Here is a 19,125-nt window from a genome sequence, read left to right as displayed (position 1 = left end):
AACTTCCTAGTATTGAGACAGAAATTGGAAGCTCATCACTAAGTTGGTGTAGACATAAACTTGTGTTCTGTCTTGCCAGAGTCTATCATCATTATGAGACATCACTATGCCCAGAATGGAATATTTGAATTGGAAAGTAAATCAAAAATGACTAATTCAAAAGCAATATTTATTAAAATTTGCCTGACTCTTCACAATAAAGGTCTTTGGCTGGAACAACAAGACAAGAACAATTCAATGAACTATTTATACTTGAGTCATAAAGGTAATAATCAGATTTTTATAGTATTACTAATAAACTGTGGAAATGTTTAGATTTACATTTTTTATGGATTGGCCAATTTCTTTGAAGGACCATGAATATTACTTACAACTAATGTAAAATGATATGTTTATTTTATTCTATTTCAATAATTATCTTGCCTCAAGTCTGTTTTCATACTTCCTGAACCTCCTTGAGATTGCAAGTTAGATGCCAGCTTACAAGTTTCAGATAAGTTTTGAAGTCACAAGAAATATTACTGTTGGGATTAATGATAATATTAACTACACAAATGGAACCATTTCTATTTTAAGACTTGTAAGCTAGGAAGCTTTGATCTTGGCTACATGAATTAGGAAGTGTCTTCTGCGCCAGCAATTATAATCAGCACCAGATTCAATTTGTTAGAAGGGAGCAGTTATGGTAATTGGAAAAACTATATTCAGATGGAAATCTAAATAAAAATAACTGCAGAGGCTGGAAATCTAAAATAAAAGCAGAAAATTCTGTAAACACTCAGCAGTTCAGTCTGGGAGAAATAATGTTTTCTGGCAAAATAACAGTGATAGATCACTTCGCAGGAGAAGGTACTTCTCAACGGCTTTCATCAAAGAGTTTCATAGAACAGAAGCATTTTAATTGCCAGTATTAGTGATAGGTTTATCTTCAGTTACAACATTAATGGGACCAGATGTAGCTTCATTATCATCAACAACAGATACTTCAGTAGGAGCAGGAACACCTTCATTGCTGGCGTCAGCAGATTCAATAGCAGCAGGTACATCTTCGTGGTCTGCATCAAGGGAATTCAATAGGAGCAGATGTACCTCCCTCATTAGCATCAAAAGCTTCAATTGGAATGGACTTATCTCCACTGACAGTATCTGAGGGTATAATAGGAGCAGATTAATCTTCTGTATTGTATTCAGGAGCTTTAGTGAAATATCCTCCATATTTGCATTAGTTTGTATTTGTTTCATTTTGTGTAGACAGGTCTTGAGAATTAGAATCAAAGGCATCTAGGGCTTCACCTTGAGCAGAAAAACTTTCAGTGGTGGAATCAGGGACCTCACTAGGAGCAGAAATATTTTGGGTACCAGCTTTAGGATCTTCACTAGGGGGAGGTAAGTTTTGAACAGTTGAGTCAGAGGCTTCACCAGGAATGGATACATCTCTTGTGCTGTCTTTAGGAACAGATATATCTTCTGTGGTGGAATCAGGAGTATTACCAGGAATGTTACTGGTATTAGGGACTTCACTAGAGACAGACACATCATGAGTAGTAGAATCAGGGTCTTCAACGAATATGGATACATCTGGGACATGCAAAGTTGGGACTTCATCAGGAACTATTAATTCTTGGGTACTGGTTTCAGGAACTTCAGCAAGAGTAGTTCCATCTGCTGTGCCAGCATCAGGGACTTGAGCAGGAGATGCTACATCTTCTGTGCCAATATCAGGTATTTCAACAGGAGCAGGTATGTCACTGGTGCTGATAACAGAGTCTTCACCAAGAACATTAACATCTCTTGTATCAGAATCAAGATCTTCAATTGTTGCAGATGCAGTTATGGTGTTAAAATCAGCAAATTCATCAGGAACAGATATATCTTGGGTCTCAGATGCAATCTTACTATCAGATATGTTTATCTCTTGCTCATCAGTGGGAGCTTCCGTGTCCACAAATTCAGGAGGTTCAATAGCAGTAGTACTAGGTGCATTTGAAGGGGAATCTGATAGTAAAGCTATACTGGAAATAGTTAGTCCCTCATCTGTAATTATAAGTAAACATAACAATTACACTTGGAACTAAAATGACACAGTTGTAATAGTTTATTTAATAATTTCATTTATTTATCATGCAGTGAGCTTCATTGTATATCACAAAATACTTGTCTTACTACTTCAAGTTGTTTCTCTTAACTTTCTCACACTTATTTTACTGTAATCAGAATTGAACCTTGTACTTTTGTTTAGTAGTTGATTTTGAATTTGAGATTTGAGAATCTACCCCTTTTTATGTGTAAGTCACATATAAATGTATTTTGTACATATTTTGAAGTGTTCGTACCTATTTCTGCCATGTTTCATCTGTAATAGAATATAACAAATTATTGTCCTTGAAGATTATGGAATTGAAAAACTTAGTGATTTAATCAATGGCATTTATGAGACTGGAATAATACCAGAAGAGATCAAAAAATCAGTATTCATCACTCTTCCTAAGAAACTTGGAGCAATAGAATGTGAATTACATAGGACCATAAGTTTAAAACCATATAACCATATAACAATTACAGCACAGAAACAGGCCATCTCGGCCCTTCTAGTCTGTGCCGAACTCTTACTCTCACCTAGTCCCACCAACCTGCACTCAGCCCATAACCCTCCATTCCTTTCCTGTCCATATAGCTATCCAATTTAACTTTAAACGACAACATCAAACCTGCCTCAACCACTTCTGCTGGAAGCTCGTTCCACACAGCTACCACTCTCTGAGTAAAGAAGTTCCGCCTCATGTTACCTCTAAATTTTTGCCCTTTAACTCTCAACTCATGTCCTCTTGTTTGAATCTCCCCCACTCTCAATGGAAAAAGCTTATCCACGTCAACTCTATCAATCCCCCTCATAATTTTAAATACCTCTATCACGTCCCCCCTCAACCTTCTACATTCCAAAGAATAAAGACCCAACTTGTTCAACCTTTCTCTGTAACTTAGGTGATGAAATCCAGGTAACATTCTAGTAAATCTTTTCTGTACTCTCTCCATTTTGCTGACATCCTTCCAATAATTTGGTGACCAAACTGTACACAATACTCCAAACTTGGCCTCACCAATGCCTTGTACAATTTTAACATTACATCCCAACACCTATACTCAATGCTCTGATTTATAAAGGCGAGCAAACCAAAAGCTTTCTTCACCAACCTATCCACATGAGATTCCACCTTCAGCGAACTATGTACCAATATTCCTTGATCCCTCTGTTCTACTGCATTCTTCAAAGAGTCATATCACCAAGATTCTTCTAAGAATTTTGATGATGAGCTAAAAGTAAGATACAAGCTGAAATAGGTAAAGAACAATGTGACTTTGTGAAAGACAAAGGTACAAGACACGCAATACTGATGTTAAGGATACAATCAGAATGAGCTATTCAAGTGCAAAAAGATTTGTTTGTTTTATTGACTACACAAAAGCATTTGATAAAGTGAAGCACAATAAGTTGTTTGAAATATTACAGAAAACTCTAGATCTAGATTTGAAAGACCTCCGCCTAATCAGAAATCTGTACTGGGAACAAACTGCTGCTATAAGAATAGATGGAGAAGTGAGTCAGTTTACGAAAATCAAGAGAGGCATTAGACAAGGGTATGTTTTCTCCCCTGATATATTTAATGTGTACAGTGAAACAATATTACAAAAAATAAGAGACATCTTGAGAATCAAAGTTGGCAGTGAAAACAACAATAATTTCAGATATGCAGATGACACTGCAAGTATGCAGTGCAAGTATGGAGGAAGAACTACAAAACTTAATTGATATAGTTGTTGAAGAAAGTGCAAAAATGGGTCTATCTATCAATTGCAAAAAGACAGAATGTATGGTGATATCAAAAAAGGAGAAACCTATCTGCAGGCTGAGAATAAATGGAGAAGATATAAAACAAGTAAAGAACTTTTGCTACTTAGGAAGCTGGGTGAGATCAGATGGCAGGTGTGACATGGACATCAAAAGAAGAATAGGGATGGCAAAGACACCTTTACAAGATTGAAGAGTATACTGACCAATACTAAACTAGGCACGACAACCCACCTCAGAGTACTGAAATGTTACGTTTATCCAGTTATGTTATATAGCTCAGAATGTTGGACAATATCTAGTAATATGAGGAAAGGAATTCAAGCAGCAGAGATGTGGTTTTTGAAGAGGATGCAAAGAATATTATGGATGAAATGAATATCTAACGAGGATGTCATGAACAGAGCAAACACAAAAAGAGAAATAATGTGTGAGATCATGAAAAGGCAACGTAACTTCATTGGACGTGATTAGGAAAGAGGAGTTAGAATGCACGGTAATTATGGGAAAGATTGAAGGGATGAAAGCAAGAGGAAGACAAAGACAAATGATGATGGAGACAGCAGCCAGAGAACTGGAAATAAATACCAATGAATTGATCCACTTGACCTGAAACAGGAGTGTGTGGGCCATAGCAGTCAAAGCTCAAACTGGGCATGGCACCTGATGATGATTCATCTATAAGGAAGATGGACTGTACACTTTTACATTATAAGTGTTTTGTTGCTGTCAAAGGTTGCAGTATTTTGTGCATGAGGTGTTGTGATCTGTGACACTGACTGCCTGTTACCTGATAGAGCTGCTCTATATGGAGATCCCCAGGACATTGTGTGCATTTTAATTTCTATTTAAATCTAAGTCATGGTTTGCAAATTAATCACACTATATGGTTGTACTATAAAGGAGATGGTATTTTGTATTTAAGCTGGTGGCGTAGTGGCATCAACGCTGGACTTTGGAGTGAAGGCTCCCGAGTTCGAATCCAGTCCGCTCCCTTGCACGCTTTCCATCTGTGCTGGGTTGAGCGTTGAGCTAGCAACTCAGCCTCGTAAAAATAAGAAAGCCTGCTAAAAAAAAAAACGCCATCGTGACAGTGTCACAATGGCTCCACTCGGAGTTAAGGGCTTTCTTCTTCTTCATTTTGTATTTAAGGGCAATGTAATAACAGTAAAATGTAAGTATTTTGAAGGAACCGTTTCAGAAGATGATTCCAATATGGATGTTTGTTTTATGTTGTATTATCCATGCATTAATGATGTAAAAAGATACCAGAAATACTGTCTGGTTCGGAAATTGCACCACCTTGGATTGCAAGGCCCTGCAGCGGATTCATCGGGGTCTCCCTTCCTGCCATTACAGGCATTTACACCACACGCTGCATCCGTAAAGCAAACAGCATTACGAAGGACCTCACGCACCCCTCATATAAACTCTTCTCCCTCCTGCCATCTGGCAAAAGGCACCGAAGTATTCGGGTTCTCACGACCAGACTATGTAACAGTTTCTTTCCCCAAGCCATCAGACTCCTCAATACCCAGAGCCTGGACTGACACCAACCTACTGCCCTCTGCTGTGCCTATTGTCTTGTTTATTACTTACTGTAATGCCTACACTGTTTTGTGCACTTTATGCAGCCCTGGGTAGGTCTGTAGTCTAGTGTAGTTTTACGTAGTTCAGTATAGTTTTTGTATTGTTCATGTAGCAACATGGTCCTGAAAAACATTGTCTCGTTTTTACTGTGTACTGTACCAGCAGTTATGGTCGAAATGACAATAAAAAATGAATTGACTTGACTTGAAATATTATAACCCATAGAAATAGGGTAGCAGCCAATTCCTTCCATATATACCTTTAAAATATTTTGAGTTTCCTTGTCTTCTTTGAGTCTTTCTGTAATCTGTGGTCCAATCTTTTTGGTTTCCTTTGTGAATGCCTATGGTACAACAGTGTTTACTTCCTGGGTTTACATTGTTAATGCACCCAGGATAAGTTAGAAGTAAGTCAGCTTGAAGAAATCAATAATTTCTATAAATATTTTGGGACAAGTGTATCATTTTTACTATGTATAAATTCTACAGATGGCCTCTCATGGGATTACCCCCATAAATCTTATCCACTATACTGTTTAACAGTTAAGAAAAATAGCATGATCTTTAGGGAACGTCGCTATCTACCTCCCATCAGTTTTAACATACCTTCCAAGACGCTCTTCTTTCTGAACCGGAAAAAAATTCTCATCTATGTTGTCACTGATCCTTTCAATCCATGTCCTGAACTTTACAAATCACACTTTTATATAGGCTCTTTGGAAATCAATGTAGTTTTGATTATCTGCAGAATGGCCTTAAGCCTTGAACATCTGAATACAGTACTAACTCAGGAGCATGAAAGGTGACCGGTACACCAACTTACACACTGAGTGGCTATTTTATTAGGTACACCTATACATCTGCTTATTAATGCAAATCTCTAATTGGCCAATCATGTGACAGCCACAATGCATAAAAGCATGCAGATATGGTCATGTGGTTCAGTTGTTGATGAAATCAAACAACAAAATGGGGAAGATGTCATCTAAGAGACTTTGACTGTGAAATGATTATTAGTACCAGAAAAGGTGGTTTGTGTATCTCAGAAACTGCTGATCTCCTAGGATTTCATGCACAGCCGCCTGTAGAATTTAAAGAGAATGGTGTGAAAAACCAAAAAAACATCCAGTGGTCGGCTATTCTGTGGGTGAAAATACCTTGTTAATAAGAAGGGTCAGAACAGAATGGCCAGACTGGTTGAAGGAGACAGGAAGGCTGGAGTAAATCAAATAACCACGCGTTACAACATTGGGCGTGTAGAGGAGCATCTCTGAATGCAGAAACCATGAAGTGGATGGGCTACAGCAGCTGAAGACCAAGACATACTGTATACACAGTTATGGAGGTACCTAATAAAATGGACACTGAGTGTATGTCTTATGGATATCTCTGACAGGTAACTGGAAAAACATGTAACGTCAGTTTGGGTGCAGTGCAGGCATGCATTTGTCATGTTGCTGCTGCTCTCCCAGTTAAAAGCACTGGAAGCTGTTGACTCATACACACCAGTTGCTGCCTGAGCTCTCAACTGTAGTTTCATTCACACATTGTCCACTGGGAAGAATGTCAGCACTAATAAAATGAACTCTCCACATACAGTGCCATGAAATGAGAGAAAATTTGGAATTAGGGATGGGTAGTAGGTAAGAAAGAGGAATAAATAGAGAGGAAGAAAGGAAATGGACAAAAATAAAATGCAAAGGGGAGGAAGGGGGATAAACTGTAGAAAGGTATTTAAAGAGTGAGGGGGAAAATTACAATATGGAGTAGCCCTATCAAGCCTCATGCCATGAACATTCTGTTGCCAATTAAATCATCAGGTTCCCAGATCACAACATCCTGTGCACAAATGATGCAACCGTAAACAGTGCTGTATCCATGCAGAAGGAAACCACCCAAAGGTCATTGTGAGTGAGGCAGAAGCAATACCCCAGCAGAAACCTTTAATTCTTCTATGGGTCTGGACTTGTTGCATGATTTACTCTTTGAGCAAATAACAAAGGTCCTGGTTTGTGATGAGAAATTACACCAGTGTTTGGGTGAATCATGTTAAAAAGTGTCCAATCCAACTCTCTGTTGGATAAGACCTGCTAATCTTCCACAATCTCAAAATCATGAAATTCCTCTTTTAGTAATCACTGATGCCACATAAAAATTCAAAGAAGGTTTTACTTCAAGATCGAAGGAGTCAGTGGAAGTAGGTGAATGTTTATGTCTGTGTGGTGCATCCCACGGATGTGAGGATGATAATTAAATGCTCAGTCAGCAGCAGTTTGAAGCATATTAGTTATTTCCATTGAGGGTCTTGTTACCACTTCCTTACAAATCCTTGTCCAGTTTTGGTCTCTGCACAAGGAAGTTAATTACAAAGCTTCCAGATGATGGGGAAGACAGACAGCATCTACATTGCGATGAGCAATAAGCTAGGTGGACCAAAGTTTTGCATTATGCACATGAGGCTGGTAGGTTGAGTTGTACAGTCATAATGCAGAGTCATTAAGTATAGTACCTTCCTTTACATAAATACACTGTGATGAATTCAGTATTAGATTTCACTATAAGATGATACAGTATATTGCTGTATATAATTCAGATGACAATTTGCCATTACAGAATCCACAAATCATTATAGATATGGATTGAAGATCTGATGTTACACAATTTATGTCAGAAAATAGTACTGAGCTAAACACAAATTTAAAAAAAAGACAACTCTTGTCAATATTTTCCAGGGTGTAATGTTATGGAAAATATTATGGTTTTCTAGTAATACAACCTCCCTGTAATGTGGGAGGTGTAATGTAGTTCTGTTGCCCATAACTAGAAAGTAAGTGAAATTCTCTGTATTATCTTGGCTGTCTTGCTAAAGTCATTAAACTTCAGAAAATCTATTAATGCCATCTTAAGGATGAGGGAGCTGGCATTCAGTAATGATGATGCTTCTATTGTGTTGCTATATTCTTGTTTGCTTTATTTTTAATAGGTTAGGCAGTACCCACAATCTCCCACCTCTTCTTTCCATCTCCACCTGGAATAGGGCTCTAATCTTCATTTGAATGAAGGCTTGCCTAGCTCCCTTCTGCATACAGGAAATGCTTGAGAGGTCTCAGGTTTATAAAGGGTCACAGTCATGTGCAGGTGTTTAAGTATGACTGTATCTGGAGAAGCACATTAAGTGCACACATACTACATATGTTAACATTTACATGTGTGCATTGATTACTGGTGGAGATGGAGGAGCCCATACACCCCTGCCCTACCTTATGCACATCTTTATAAGACATCTGATCTTTTTAGTTGTTTGTGGAGCCTTAGTAGCATTGATGTACTGAGGGATCTTGGGCTGCAAGCCCACAGCTCCCTGAAAGTGGTGACACATGTAGGTAGCATGCTGAAGAAGGCATATGGCATCCTTGATTCCATCACTTAGAGTGTTGAGTAGAAAAGTCAAGAAATTGCAGGTGTATAAATCTTTGGTTACACCATGTTTAAAATATTATGTGCAGTTTTGATTACCACATTACAAGAAGAATGTAAAGGAGTTGGAGGTCATGCTAAAGAGGTTCACCAGGATGTTGTCTGGATTAGTGAGTATCAGCTATAAGGAGAGATTGAACAAACTTGGATAGTTTTCTCTGGAACACTGAAAAATGGAGGATGACCTAAAAGGAGTATTTAAGGTGAGGCCGAAGGTTTAAAGGAGATTTATGTGGCAGATTTTTTAGAGAGTGGTTGGTGTTTGGAATATCAGCAAAGTGGTGGAAGCAGATACTTTGGTAACATTTAAGAGGTAATTAGAGGCATATGAACAGGCAGGGAATGGAGAGGTAAGGATCTCACGCAGGAAGATGGGGATAGTTCGATTGCATTATGGTTGACACAGACAAGGTGGGCTAAAGGGCCTGTTCCTGTGCTGTATTGTTCTATCTGCTATGCAGTGGGTAACAAAGCTTCTTGAATTTTCTGCCCGGCAAAATAATGAAGACTGGATTATTAACAATATTTAAAGTGAAAATAGATAAATATTTGAAAGACTGATAAGTTAAGAGTTATGGGGAGCTGGCACGGAAGTGGAGTTGAGACCAACACAGATCATCCATGGTCATATTGAATGGTGAGGTAGATTTGAGAGTCATGGTAACCTATTTTCTAGTATAAATGTTGGGAAATGTATGAAACTAATTACGTACAGAGCTTGATAAATGTTACCACACTGCTTTATAGATGAACATAAATATGCAAACACTACACTGCATTTGGAAATTGGAATCATAATAAAATTACCTAGGACAACACCAAATGAATCTAGAAGTGCATCTCCAAAGAATTTCTTAATGTAGTCCTTAGCATGTTTTGCATTGGAGGTGGTGTGAAGCCCATTTTTTAATATACTAGAGTCAAGCTGAGCCCGAAGGGAATTTGGAAAAGATGTTTTTGCCAGCTGAAGATCTGCAGGTCCCATCAATTCCTTCCATTCCTTAACAGCGTTCTCCTTGGTAAGAATTATAGCCATTAATGGACTCCTAAAACAACCAAAAGAAAATATTAATGAAGTACAAATGATATCCAAAAATGTTACAATACCTTGTTTCTGTATGATCTGATTGAAAAGGTATAAATTTAACACTCATAAACTATATTGTAATCTTTCTTTTTAAATGAGCAAATAAGAAGCACCATTCTATCGCAACACTGTCTCCATTTTAGAAAGGCATCTCAGATTAAATAATAAAATAAAATACCTACCTTCGGGCAATAAAGTTCAGGAATCAAAGCACTTAGTATATGCTTCATGAAATATGTTTGAAAATGGAAGAAAATTATCATAAATATATAATATAAAATCAAAGCATATGTGATTTACATTTGGCAATGTGGTGACGTAGTGGTTAGCACAACGCTTTACAGTACCAGCAGCCTGGGCTCAGTTCCTGCTGCTGTCTGTAAGGAGCTTGTACATTCCCTCTGTGACTGCATGGGTTTCCTCAGGGTATTCTGGTTTCCTCCTGTAATCCAAAGATGTACTATTCAGCAGGTTAATTGGTCATTGTAAATTATCCCTTGATTAGGCTCGGGTTAATCAAGGGATTGCTGGGCGTCGCGACTCAAAAGGCCGGAAGGGCCTAATCCGCACTGTTTCTCAATAAATAAATAAATAAACAAACACACAGACAGACAGACAAACAGTTGAGTGAAGTACTAGGTCAAGACTTCATTTAAATTAATTAGATTTAATGATTTACCTGATTTGCTTCCTATGGTAGTGAATTCTACAGGTTCACCACTCACTGGGAGAAGAGATTTCTCATCAGTTTACCCCTTATCATTAGAATGTAACCCCTGGTCCTGCACTCCCTTGCCTTAAGGATCATCCTTCTCAAATCAAGTCTGTCTAGTCCCCTTAGAATTGTATACAATAGTTTCTATGAGATCCCCTCTCATTCTGTAGTGAACATACACTTAACCAACCCAGTTTAAAAAGCACTAGGAAAGGCAGGGGCTTATTGGGGGCAGTCAACATGGCTCTGTTGATGGGAGATCTTGTCTGGCTAATTTCATTACATATACTGTATTGAGGTCACAACTTAGTTAATGTAGCAAGACCTTTGACAAGGTCTAACATAGAAGGTAACTCCAAAATGTTGGATCACATGAAGTTCAAGACCAATTGCCAGATTGGATCCACAGGTAGCTTGTTAATAAGAGATAAAGGGTAATAGTGGGGGATTGCTTTTGTGTTTGAAAGATAGCGACAAATTGTGCAGGATAGGAATTTGTGCGAGAATCATCACTGTTTGTCATATATAATTTAGATGGGAATGTAGTTGGTACAATTAGTAAGTTTGCAAATGACATGAAAATTCATTGTGTTGTTGAAAATGAGAATAGTCTTTTGTTACAGAATGATCAGCTGCTTCAGAACAATGGAAAATGGAATTTAGCTGCAAGGTGATGCATTTTTGGAGGTCTGATAAGGATAGAGCACACATTGTAAATGGTAGGGCTCTAAGGTGAGGAACAGAGGGACCTTGGTATACAAGTTCACAGATCCCAAAATACAGCAGCAAAGTTAGAGGTGGTAGTGAATACAGCATTCAGGGTGCTAGCTTTCATTTGCCAGGCATAGAATAGAAGAATGTGAAGGTCTTGGTACAACTATATAAAACTTTGGATAGACCACAACTGGAGCTTTGTATGCAGTACTGGTTGACACATACTTAATAAGTAGAATGTGATTGCATGAGAGAAGCGGCAAAAGAGATTTATTAAGATGTTGCCTTGAGAGGAGCATTTCAATACTGGGGAGATACTGGATGGGTGAAGTTTGTTTTGCTCAGAACAGAGGAGACTGAGGGAGAACATGATTGAGATCTATAAAATTGCAAGGGACATTGACAGGGTAAATAGAAGGAAGTATTTATAAGCAATGGAGACAAATTAATAACAGTGGGTAATAAAATATGGTTCTAAAACATATAGAACCAAAATAAAAAAAAAACAAGTAAATGCAGGCATGATTGACCCAATATCTCCTCATACAATTGTCTTTCCACGTCAGGAGTCAGTCTGATGAACTTCTATTGCATTCCCTCTAAGACAAGTGCATCCTTTCTAAGGTCAGAAGAACAAATCTGTTCATAGTACTTTAACAGTAATCTCACTAAAGCCCTGTCTAGTTGGAGCAAGAATTCCTTCTTCTATATTCACATTCTCATATAGTGAAGACCCATATACCATTTTCCTTCTTTACTGTTTGCTGCAATTGAATGTGTGTTTTCAGTGATCAGGATACAAAGACAGCCAGGTCACTTTGTACATTAACATTCCCCAATCTATCACCATTTAAATAATTCTCAGCCTTTCTGTTTTCCCTTCCAAAATGGATAATTTCAAAGTCACCCTCAGCCTTGCTAATGCAATATCACAATACCATGAGTTTATAACCTTTAAGTCATTCTGTTGAAAGGACATCAACCTGAAAAATTCTTTCTCTCTCTGCAGCCTGACATGCTGAATTGTTCCAGCTGCCATAAAATACCTGAAATTAATTATCACAAAGCATAGTTTCTAGTGTCAATCTAATTTCAGATTCTCCTTTAAATAGTCCTATGACTGGTTTTCTGACTTCCAGTTTGTAAATAGTTTGTTTCAAGTCTACATCATTTAAAGAACAGTGACTTAGTTTAGTTTGTTTCTCTTGACATTTTGACAATATTGTACTGAAGTTAAAATGGGAGATTAGAGTTTACCCGTGAAAGAATGTACAATCCATTAGAATAGGGTGCTTTCCAGTTAAGATCTGGTGCTGAACAGGTAACACTTTTGTTTTATGATTTGTCAATATTACATTATCATAGCATGTCTCAGACAATCTCAGGATTACTATTCAATGTGTATTTTTGCAATAATATTCAATATCTTCAGAGTACCACAAAGAGTGGGTGAAATTTTTAACAAGCAAAGTCAATTTACAATCCTAATTACTTACTGAGACACATTTTCAATTAATTGATTGAAGAATGGCTCTTCTTCATAATCCTTGTAGAACTCTGCTGCCATCTCCTGGGACATCACAACGGATTTAATTGCAGAGATTATAAAGCTTCCTTCAAGGATCTTGGCTATAATAACATCTAGTGTTTAAAATGATAAAAAGTAGCATAAGATAAAATGAAAAATTGGAATACAAGCAGATCATTTGATTCATCCTTCAGTAGGATCATGAATGAGCTTCTATCTCAACACCACTTTCCTATCCTATCCCACATGCCTTAGACTTTTTATATCTAGAAACATATTGATCTTTATTGTAAATACAATTGATGACTGAACCCTCTAGTGAGAGAATTTCAAAGATTCATCACCCTCTGAGTGAAGATATTTCAGTCCTAAAAAGTCTAACTCTTACTTTGGAACTGTGACCCTTGGTCAAAATGTCAGAAGATATTTGTTTAGGTACATGGATATGAAGGGTTTAGAGAGATATGGGTCAAATGTGGGCAAATGCGACTAGCTTGATTGGCATCATGGTTGGCATGGACAATTTCAGCTGAACAGCCTGTATTAATCTCTGACTCTAGTTCTAAACTCATCCAGGGAACTATTCACCCTGCACCTATCCTTACAGGTCCTCTAATAATTTTGTTAGTTTCAGTAAGGTAATCACTTATTCTTCTCAAATATAGAGAACAGAGGCACAGCTCAATCAATCTCACCTCATATGACAGAACCACCTGTCAGTTGATCTTTGCTGCACTTACTTCATTATTTTACTAAGAACAAGATTATACACAACACCTTTGGTGTACCCTCACCTGGGGCCTTTATATTTATAAGACATCTTTACTGTTGTACTTAATTGTCTTGCAATGAAAGCCAACAAACCATTCGTTTCCTTAGTTGCTTGTTGCATCTGCTGTTAGCTTTCTTTGTGTGAGGACATCAATATTTTCCAATTTCTTGCCATTTTTAAACAGCACTTCTGTTTTTACAGCCATGCATAACCTCACAATTTTTCAGCATTGTACGTCATCTGCCACGCTGTTACCCACTCATTTAGCTTATCTATATCCCTATCCCCTTTAGCCTTCTTTACATCCCACTACTACTCACAGTTCTACTTGGCTTTGTATCATCAGAAAGCTTGTCACATTTGTCACAACCACATCAGTGATACAGATTATTAATGGCTTGCAGTATCCCAGTAGTCACACCCTGTGAAGGACCTATTTAAACCAACTTCTTTATATCTGTTAACCAACTCATTATCCACACCAGTATACTACATCCATTTTACATGCTCTAATTTCATTCACTAATTTCTTCTGTGGGATTCTATTAACATATTTTTAAAAATCCAACACCACCACACTATTCCACATTCTCTTTTTTTAAAATTTTATTTTTATTTGGATAAGGTATTCGCAAGTATTACCCAAACTTTTTACATATAAAACCTTCTCCATTTTTTATACATGTATAAATCTATATAGTTATACATTCACAAGTACACATTCATGTTTGCTCCTACCCACAGACATACTTATGCAATCTCTGTGTACTTATTTACTTCATTTTATCATTTTTCCCAAATCTTTTTCTTTACTTGTATTAATTCCACGTTTTCCAGAAATAAAACAGTGAATATTCGAACCAAGGGAGCTTACGTTAACGCTATTACTATGTTGATGAGGAAAGCAGCATGAACCTTTAGGAGAGTCATCTAAAGTCTGCTTGCATTGGGGTTATAAATTCAATCCATTTATTCCAAGTTTGATAAAACTTTTTTTTTTGAATTCTCAGACAGTAAGTCATCTTTTTCATTTTAAATATTTCCAAAATAACTTCATGCCAATCTTCTAATGTAGGTGATGTTGGATTTAGCCACTTTCTGGTGATTGATTTCTTACTTGCCGCTAAAAGGGCCTGCAGAAGCTTTATATCTTTCTTCGGTTCCAAAAACAATACATGCCCCAAATAGAGAGTCTCCAAGTTCAGAGGTATCTTAGTCTTAAATACCTTAACTAACGTTCTGTGAATACCTTTCCAATATAAACTTAATTTAAGGCAATCCCAAAAAATATGGAAATGGTTTGCCTCCTTGGAGCCACACCTTCTCCAACATGCCACGTTTGTGTCTTTGTATTTTTCCTGGTATGGAGTCTTGATGTATCTTATAATATTTTTCCAGCAATGTTCTCTCCAAACCAAAGAGTTAGTTGAAGACCACTGAAATCTGCATATTTTCCCCCAAGCCTCCTCTGAAGGTACCAACCTCGCTTCTTTTTCCCACTTCTCTTTAATATACAATGTGTTCTCATTTTTGGCATGAGAGAGGGCATTTCATAATCGAGAAATTGATTTACTTGGTATTGAGCTGTAAGCTGATTTCAGAATCTTGAAAAATTCTAATTCTGCTGTTGATAAGTCTGTATATCTACAACTCTGGTTAAATTAGTGTCGTATTTGAAGATACCTAAAAAAAATCATTGTGTTCCAGGCCATGCTTATCTTGCAGGGATTGAAAACTTTGTAATGCATTTTTATGTGTGAATGAAAGGTAGATTGTAAGACCTTTCTTTATCCATAGTTCAAATCTTTTATCTCCTCTGCTGGGAAGGAATTCAGTATCATAAGCACACCATCTGAAAAGTTTTAACATGTTGTAGGTTCCACATGAATTAGCCACTTTCTGCCATACTTTTAGTGTGAGATTTATCCAACTGTTTTTAATCTTTTCCAATTGGGCCATCAATCCTTTGTCTGCAATTGAGGCCTGTAGAGGAAAACTGTCAATCAATCCAAATTCTAGTTCCTTCCATCTAGCCTTGTATTCCCCATTACACCAATATAACAGACAGGTTATCTGTGAAGTATAAAGATAATCGAGATCCCACTGCAATTCTTGATACTCCTCTTCATTGTCTGCAACACTACCTATTTTAGTGTTATCAACAAACTTTCTAAGTATTTCTCGTATAGCCTCATACAAATCATTAATATAGATGACAAATAGCAACGGGCCCTGCACTGATCCCTGGGGCACACCACAAGTCAAAGACGTCCAGTTAAGAAATATCCTTTCACCATCATCCACTGCTTCCTATCATCCAGCTAGTTTTGTATCCAGTTTTCTAGCTTTCCTTGGATGCCATGTGATGTAACCTTTCAAAGCAGCCCATTATGAGGAACCTTATCAAAAGCCTTACTACAATCTATATATGCTATATCTACTGCCCTCTCCTCATTAGTTTTCCTTGTCATTTCATCAAAATACTCAAACAAATTTGTAAGACAAGATCTCCTATGTATAAAGCCAGACTAATCAAACCCTGTCTTTCTAAATGTTAATATATCTTATCTCTCAGAATGCTTTCCAAAACCTTACCCCCATGGATGCAGGCTAATGGTTCTATCATTAATTGGTCTATCTTTATAGTCCTTCTTAAGTAAAGGCACATTTGTGATCCAGCAGTCTTCCAGAACTCCACTAGAAGACGCTGATGCAAATATCTCAACAAGAGTTCCCACAATTTCTTCTCTAGCTTCCCAGACTGTTCTTAGATATGCCTCACTGGGACTTGGAGATTTGTCTATATTCATACATCTAATCAAATGCAACACCTCTTTTACTATCATGTGGACTGCTCCCAAAACATCTCTATTAACTTTACCAGATTCCCAGGTCTTCATATCTTTCTCTGTAGTAAAAACAGAGAAGAAATAATCATTGAGAACTCTATTCATCTCCAGCATCCCACACATATGTTTCCGTCTTGGTGTTTAAGGGGCTCTATTCTCTCCCTAGTCATTTTTCGCCTTATAATATTTCTTAGAATTCTTCTTTATTTTCTCTGCCAAAGCTTTTTCATGCCCTTCTTTCACAAGTATACTTCAGAGTCCTCTATATACCTCCAGTGGTTCAATTGATCCCAGCTAGCTGTACCTGGCCCAAGCCTCCTTCTTTTTCTTGACCAGTTACAATATTGCTTGGATTCCAGTATTTCTAACTCACAGCAGCTTTGACTTTTATTTTAACAGGAATATGTAGACCTTTAACTCTTGCTATCTCACCTTAAAAAAATTCCACTTGCCATAGGCCCTTTTACCCACAACCAACCAAGCCTTATCAACCTTTGCAAGCAACTGTCTAACACTGTCAAGATTGACTTGCTCCAATACCTAACTCAAACCTGCAGACCAGTTCTGCCCCCTTACAGAGCTATTTTAAAACTAATGTAACAATAGTCACTGGTCCCAAAGTGCTCCCCTACCACGTCATCAGTCAACTTCCCCTTCCTTATTTCCCAGGATTATATCAAATTTTGTCCCCTTCTCTGGTAGGGTCTTTTGTAATGGCTTGAGAAAACTTTTGTCACGGTCCGGATCGGGGTCCCTTTAAGTTTACCTTGTTTATATTACAATCCAGACCGTTGATTCCCTGTTTTCCCGTGTCCCTCGACTTTGGTGATTAGAGGCAATTAACACTCGGCAGAACCGGTAGTTTATAGTCTCCGGCTTTCAGCTGTTTGGCGCGAGAGCATCTGCAAAGTCACCAAGGTACGCCATGCCGATGTCATCTGACTGGAGCAAGCCTAGTCTCCGCCCCAAGCGAGTGCCGGTAATTCGCCTTTCCTTACTGGAGCAACCCTGTCAAGTTACCCTGCTAAAGCGAGCCTGCAAAGTTTCCTCACCGAGGTGGGTCCGTCAGTTAATCTGCTGGAGGGAATCAAGGACCGCTGTCTACCGTTCCCGGGCCGAGGCGAGAGCTCGCCATTACCCGGAGGCTCCAAGTCAAGTCCTGGCTCCGGCGGCATTTTAACACCAAGTCAAGTCCACGCCCTGGCGGCATTCTAGCACCAATTCAAGTCCTTTCCCTGGTGGCATTCAAGCACCAAGTCAAGTCCCGGTCCTGGCGGCATTCAAGCACCAAGTCAAGTCCTGGCCCTGGTGGCTTCCCAGTTCTGAGTCAAGTCCTGGCCCTGGCGGTCTGTGATTCCTGTCCTACCCCCTTGTCTGAATCCCTTCTCTGCCCCTTTTGCCTCTAGCCCTCGTCTGCAGCCCCCGCCTGCACTTCAGTCTAGTTCCATCGCTGGAGCTAGATAGGTACTGTCTGGTGTTCATTCGTGTTGGTCTTGTCTTGTCTTGTCCTGGCCTCCGTGGGGTAAGTCAGGCCGTCTTGCCGTTGCTCCGTGGGGGGTCATGTCTTGTCTTGTCTGGTCCTCGCCTCTGTGGGGGTAAGTCTGGCCGTCTTGCTGTTACTCCGCAGGGGGTCATGTGTTGTCTTGTCTGGTCCTTGCCTTCATGGGGGTAAGTCTGGTCGTCTTGCCATTGCCCCGCGGGGAGTCATGTCTTGTCCTGTCCTGGCCTCCGTGGGGTAAGTCAGGCAGTCTTGCTGTTGCCCCGCGGGGAGTCATGTCTTGTGCTATCCTCGCCTCCGTGGGGTAAGTCAGGCCGTCTTGCCGTTGCCCCGTGGAGGGTCATGAGTCCCGGCCCTATGTCCTGTACCCAAGGAGGGGTCCCGGCTCTCTGTTCTGTGTGTGAGTCCCGGCCCTATGTCCTGTACCCAAGGAGGGGTCCCAACTCTGTGTTCTGTGTATGTGTCCATGGTTCCATGTACCTGCTCTCCCAAGATCGAGGCTCTGTGTTCCCATGTTCCTCCTCTCCCTAGCCCATGTCATGTCCATGCCTGGTTCTGGGGTCCGAGCCTGAGGCAAGACCCAGATACTGGGTCCTTGCCCAGTCTCGGGCTCGGAGTCCATACCTTAGCCTCTTCATGCCTCTAGTTCTGGGAGCCGATTCTGAGTCCTAGCCCAGACCCTTGGTTCCAGCCTAGTTGTAGTCCTCAGTCCTTGTCCAGTTCGCTACTCCTGCTCCTGCCTAGCTCTCCTGATATCGAACAATAAACTAAATTTAATTAACCTCACAAGATGTGTCTTGCATTTGGGTCCACCCTTGCTCCCAATGCCCCCGCCATTGTGACAACTTTACTTAATACACTGAATAAATTACACCTATTATAGATCTTTAACACTATGGCAGCCAATGTTAGGAAAGGTAAAATCTCCAACAAAGACAGCCCTACCATTTTTACAATCTTCCCTTTGCCCAGTGAATTTCTTCCTTTTATTCCACCAAAAAGTATGATTACCTCACAAAGGTAATCATCCCTTTCCTATTTATCCGTTC

At 39.0% G+C, this 19,125-nt stretch overlaps 1 protein-coding gene across 2 annotated transcripts; it reads right to left on the bottom strand.

The window, feature by feature from the left end:
• Nucleotides 1-307: 307 nt before the first annotated feature.
• Nucleotides 308-13,051, bottom strand: LOC140203787 (uncharacterized). 2 transcript variants are annotated; one of them, XM_072269983.1, is made up of 4 exons: nt 12,926-13,002; nt 10,301-10,442; nt 9,721-9,959; nt 308-2,034 (listed from the first exon to the last, which is right to left on the bottom strand). In XM_072269983.1, coding segments are annotated over exons 2-4 (1,053 nt in total). In that variant the 5' UTR covers nt 10,303-10,442; nt 12,926-13,002; the 3' UTR covers nt 308-1,222. The 2 variants fall into 2 exon arrangements, with proteins under 2 accessions (XP_072126084.1, XP_072125996.1); XM_072269895.1 differs by lacking the exon at nt 10,301-10,442 and having other exon boundaries at nt 12,926-13,051.
• Nucleotides 13,052-19,125: the final 6,074 nt, after the last annotated feature.

Source organism: Mobula birostris, chromosome 1 (genome assembly GCF_030028105.1).
Source record: "Mobula birostris isolate sMobBir1 chromosome 1, sMobBir1.hap1, whole genome shotgun sequence".
Lineage (NCBI taxonomy): Eukaryota > Metazoa > Chordata > Chondrichthyes > Myliobatiformes > Myliobatidae > Mobula > Mobula birostris.
Note: the sequence above shows the minus strand (reverse complement) of the source record. Positions and strands in the feature narration are given on the sequence as shown.